General features: G+C 36.0%; 1 protein-coding gene across 1 annotated transcript; it reads left to right on the top strand.

The window, feature by feature from the left end:
- The first annotated feature begins 3,243 nt into the window (after nt 1–3,243).
- Nucleotides 3,244–4,695, top strand: LOC143238691 (ADP-ribosylation factor-like protein 4C). Its single transcript, XM_076479147.1, has one exon. It carries the CDS (start codon nt 3,565–3,567, stop codon nt 4,168–4,170), a length of 606 nt encoding a protein of 201 aa, XP_076335262.1. The 5' UTR covers nt 3,244–3,564; the 3' UTR covers nt 4,171–4,695.
- Nucleotides 4,696–5,765: the final 1,070 nt, after the last annotated feature.

Below are 5,765 nucleotides of genomic sequence, written 5' to 3'. Positions count from 1 at the left end.
CTGAACTACACTGGAACATTATACTGATATACTTGGACTATAAAATAACATATTGAAAGACCTTTGATAATGTTTATGAATGGCTAAAGAAGGACTTGGATTGGTTGAGGAAGGTTAACCTTTAGCTAAATTGCAAGTGAACTATTCCATTAACGGATGATTTTTACAAATATGCAGCAGAGAGAAGGTGTCTACAGATCCACTAAATATTGCTTCTGTTCTGGTCAACATCATCTACCTGCATGAGTTAAGAGGATTTCTTGGACTGTACTCATTTTGTAAAGTTTTCCTTGACACAACTGATCCTCCAAACAAATTATTGTTGAATCTGAACAAGTATCCAACAACAATATTTTAACTCTGGAAGGTCCACTCATCTTACCTACATATGCAAGTTAGTTTGTAGTATGAACAGTTTTGTCACAAGTAGAACACGTGAAAATGTATAACTCAAAAAAAAGAACTACTCGGTGTTTGTTGAGCCCTGAGTCACTTCCATCGTTATTTGTATGAATAAACATTTATGTTTTGGATATATTATGTATCATTCAAATGGTTGATGAATGTTTACAATCCAGAAGACCAGATAAAAAGATGGCTCCAGAAACTAAGGAAAATGACCTTGGTATCATGTATCATGCTGAATGGAACCGTGAAAATGTTGATGCATTATCTCAAAGAACTTGTTTTAATGAAAAGTGTTAAACTATAAGAGGAAAGAACAGGATAGAAAATGCTATCGCATTAAAGTACATCATGATGTTAGAAAAACACGTAGGTTCAAGAAGTCTTGATAGAAATGAAATAGAAACCTTATAACCCGATCGCTTTCGAAAAGTCCACATTAAAGTACAGTGATGATGAGTCATTGAAGTCACCCAACATTCATCTGTTGTTCAGGCAAAATTTGAAAAAGTTTTAAAGTTTAAAACCCATTATTCAATGGCTCAAGCACAACACAGAAAGACCTCTTTGTCTCTGCATGAAACAAAGATATATTGGACATAGTGAGATTCCTTACGCTGATAAGAATGTTTATAGTGTCATAAATGGAAAGATACCATTGATTAGAAACAGTGACTACAGTTAGTAAGAGAGAACTTATGTAGGTTTGATTCTATAAAGTTTGGTGTAAAATATGAGTTTTTTTTTTTCTGTGAGGAAAGAGGTTTGTGAAAGAAACATTACATGCAGCTACGGTATATTGTTGGAGTACCATTAAAGAGATCTCCTGTTAACGTGTCATAGAGTAACAATGGGAATGGATACATCATGGTTTACTGGAGTATTTCACCAAATGATCTGAAACGTGTTGTTTTTAACCATCAAGCAGAAACTCTTGTAAAAACCTGTCAGTTAACGTTGTTTTCAAGATCTGGTGTACCTAGGGGCTTAACCAGGAAGAACTCTCCCAGCGAAAGGCAACAAAAGACAATGTCATTCCATCCATAAACCACCAAAAAGGCTTGATTATTGGACAATTCGATGTAGTGTTTTATTTTAATTTTTGTATTAGAGTTATTCGTGGGAATTCACGAGCCAGACAAGGGACAGTCTTATAACCTATATTTGTAATGTTGAAATTTTTCTGTTAGCTAGAGGGATAATATCGTTTAGATAAAATAAGACCGCGGGAGTAGGCCTAAAATATTCAAAACTGACGTCACGGAAACCAAGTGACTTTGCAAAAATACCAAGAACAAATGTTAGTAGTGAATACAGGTGAGTCAATCAGTAATGAAGTGAACTTGCAGAGTGAATCAGTAGAGTTTTTTGTTTTCATTTATTTGATAGATCAACAATGCAGTTGTGTAATAAAGTTTGTTTTCGTTTACATTGGTTGAGGTATTTCCGTTTCAGAATAACTGGTAAAATTACGCACACGACAGCTAACAAGTTATAAAGAGTACAAGTCTGTAAAGAAATAAGCTGATTTGTTATTATTACATGGACTGGACTTTGTATTATTTCTTCCAGATAAAAATAAAACAAAAACCATCAACGAAAAAATAAAGTTTAAATAAATATGTTTTATTTCGTAGTTGGATCGTACATTTAAACAGCATTTTCGCCCACTGGTAGTTCAGTGGTAAGTCTGAGGGTTTGTTTGTTTTTGAATTTCGCACAAAGCTACTTGAGGGCTATCTGTGCTAGCCGTCCCTAATTTAGCAGTGTAAGACTAGAGGGAAGGCAGCTCGTCATCACCACCCACCGCCAACTCTTGGGCTACTCTTTTTACCAACGAATAGTGGGATTGACCGTCACATTATAACACCCCCACGGTTGAAAGGGCGAGCATGTTTGGCGCGACGGGGATGCGAACCCGCGACCCTCAGATTACGAGTCGCACGCCTTAACCACCTGCCCATGCCGGGCCAAGTCTGAGGGATTATAATGCTAGAAACATAGTTTCGATACTGACGATGAGTACAGTGCAGATAGTTCACGGTATAGCTCTCTGTTTAATAACAAACAATATATTTCTTGAATAGATTAAATATGTAACTGTATCTTTTTTAGATGATATATTATCTTTATTGAGCAGATTAAACCTTTATTTAGAATATTCGAATTCACTGGTTACAAATTTATAAAACAATAGTGTCGTGTATTTCTACTGTTTTATAATGTGTGCGACTTCCTCAACGATTTAACATTCGAATGTTGCCTAGCAACCGCAGTGAATTGTGCTGTTAGCTTCCAGGGCCTCTAGCTGATGACGTCACACAGCGCGCATGCAGTTTCTGAACACGAGCAGAAAATTCACTTGGCAGAAGAACACTTGTCAAGCTGTAACTTGAGGTTGAGTTAGGATGAGGTTCGCCGCGTATTTTTTATTTATCTTTCTGATATAACGAGTGAACGCTGACAGGGAAAGTGGACCCGTTTGAACAATGAGTTGTTTATTTTCCTTGTTGCAAGTTTGTATATTCCTGTGAATTTCCCAAGGAAATATCTGACTGGTTTACCAATGAGAATTCAGTCACATAAACGGCAGGTTGGTTGTAAAGAGTCTCGGGCTGACACACAGGTGGGATGTGGTGTCATGCCAACCAGTGAGTCAGGGAAAACAACACTGGAGATGGAAAGACGAAGAAGTTTTAGTGGAATCAATAAGTATTTTCCATAATTTAATTTTGTTTCCCGTTATAAACGATATTACTCGATTGAAGTGTATAATAAACTTAAGCCTTTTAGGAACAATAAAATGGTTATATAGGGACAAAGTTGTAGATTTTAGGTAAGGAGCTGGTATGATTATGATAATATCTTAAAACGAAGCCGTGTATTTAGATTTTATAATCAACTGTAATGCAGTCAACGTGTAAAACTCCAATGCTGCTGTCCATACCGAATAAGATAGCTAGACGTCAAAGATCGATTAGAAACAGAAAACTCTCGGTACCAGGAGCTTTCAATGAATGCGGAAGCTGAAAGCTATCTTAAGTTTCGTGTTCGCATGCTCAACTCATTTAAAGTCCCCAAAACTGTGGATTTACTTTACAGTGCAGAAAGATTACGTGAAAATTACGATAATTCGCTCCGTGTGATAAGTTACAAATAATGGGGGCTACCGTGGGTAAAGGAGTTTCCCTGTTAGAAAATTTGCCTCCAAATCAGTCCTTACACATTGTAATGCTCGGGTTAGATTCTGCGGGTAAAACTACGGTTTTGTACCGTTTAAAGTTTGACCAGTATCTAAGCACTGTTCCAACAATTGGTTTCAACTGTGAGAAAATAAAAGGAACAACGGGTAGGGCCAAAGGAACCAGCTTTCTTATCTGGGATGTTGGAGGCCAGGACAAACTACGGCCACTTTGGCGATCTTATACAAGGTGCACAGATGGAATTGTGTTTGTGTTAGACAGTGTCGACGTTGAACGTTTAGAAGAAGCCAGGATGGAACTGTTTAGGACCGCAAGAAGTCCAGAGAATTCCGGCGTACCTATTTTAGTGCTAGCTAACAAACAGGACCTGCCTGGAGCGAAGGATCCTAGTGACATTGAAAGGCTGTTAGGACTAAACGATTTAGGACCGAACCATCTCTGGCATGTCCAACCAGCATGCGCAATTATAGGCGAAGGACTTGATGAAGGCTTAGATGCGTTATATGAAATGATATTAAAACGGAAAAGACTCTTAAAACAGTCCAAAAAAAAGACAAGATAGATTTATTGTCTTCTGTTCTCAGATGAAATGACAGCTAGTAAAGTGAAAAATGCAAATTATGTTACGTCATACGTTTACATGTTTTATCGTATTGTGACAGAAGAATAATTATGTAGTGTTTGAAGTTGTTTCTACGCCTTGTGACTTCAATATAACTTCATTTAACAGAGCATTGTTTTTTGCAATGTTATATTAACACTCAGTACAGTTGTTAATAGTACTTTGTTAGAATCTAGGCAACAAGACGGTGGTATTGTTAAGTATATTTGTTGACGTGAATAGTTATTACTTACAAAGGTGAATAGTTATATTTAACATTGCGTCGTTAATTTTCATGCCATATGTTTTCGAATGGCAAGTTTACTGGCAGGTTACAGGAGCATTGAAACATACTGTAAAACAGTGCACTGTTATTCTATCTTCTAACAAAGGTCTCACTTCTCTAGTTATTTAAATTTATAATAAATTATTCCTCTCGTTGTAGTAGAATATTTGAAAGATATTAAAGTTCTCAAGTTGAAAGTATTTGGTTAGTACAAGTTGTCGTTTGTGTCTCAAGTTACGTAGATTAAACGTTTTTGTACTTTTGTTCCAACTTTGTCGCCTTTAGTGTGTTGAACTTGGATCAGTGGTTGGTGTACTGGGCTATGAACCTGAGGACGGTGGTTCTCTCCCTATTGCTGCCAAAAACAAAAAGTGAGTATATTTGCCTGGCACGGTCTAGTGTGTAGGACAAATGGGTCTCGGATTCGAATCTCGTCCACGAACCTTTTTTTTTTTTTTTTCAGCTGTGGGGAATTATGATGTAACGGTAAATCTCACTGTTCGTTAGTAAAAGAGTAGCCAAAGAGTTGGCGCGTGGGTGGTGTTGATTCGTTGTGTCTCACTAGCTTAATTAAGGACGGCTAGTAAAGCAGTCCTCGAGTAAGTTTGTTTAGTTTCAACAAATAACTTCACTTCCTGTCGTACTGAATCAATAGTAAAATAATATCAGCATGAGACAGTTTTGACACGTTTCGCAAAGGTTTAGTGTCTCAAAAACAATATTAAGTTTGACCTTCTTAAAATGACATTCACTCTATTATTTGTTTAAACGTTCAAATACACATTTCTTAAAAGGTCTGGTAAAATCACTCGAATATATCTAATTTCAAACTAAGTACTGGATTGTTATTACTGTATCATTGAATGTGACAAACTTGGAGCTAATGGTAACATCGGGGCTAACACGAACGTGTAGACTACTTTCTCATTTGTCATTTTAGTAAGTTTGTAACAGTAAAATGATTTATATTTTGTCATTACCATATTAATCTAATGTGCATTTGGTTCAAAAAATGATAACAAACTTACCCTTTTTTTCGTTTTGTTCTTATATCGAGTCACTAACTAACAAACAAGTTTGTAGCAATATAACGCTTTAGAAGTTATGCACTTTAATTGTAAGTTTCATAACACTTAAAAAATTAAGAAACAATGTACTGTTAACTTTATACCGCTGTAATAACTTTATCAATATTGTAACAAATTAAAAAATTAAGAAACAATGTACTGTTAACTTTATACCGCTGTAATAACTTTATCAATATTGTAAC

Source organism: Tachypleus tridentatus, chromosome 13 (genome assembly GCF_004210375.1).
Source record: "Tachypleus tridentatus isolate NWPU-2018 chromosome 13, ASM421037v1, whole genome shotgun sequence".
In the NCBI taxonomy this organism is placed as follows: domain Eukaryota; kingdom Metazoa; phylum Arthropoda; class Merostomata; order Xiphosura; family Limulidae; genus Tachypleus; species Tachypleus tridentatus.
This window is presented reverse-complemented; position numbering and strand designations above follow the sequence as displayed.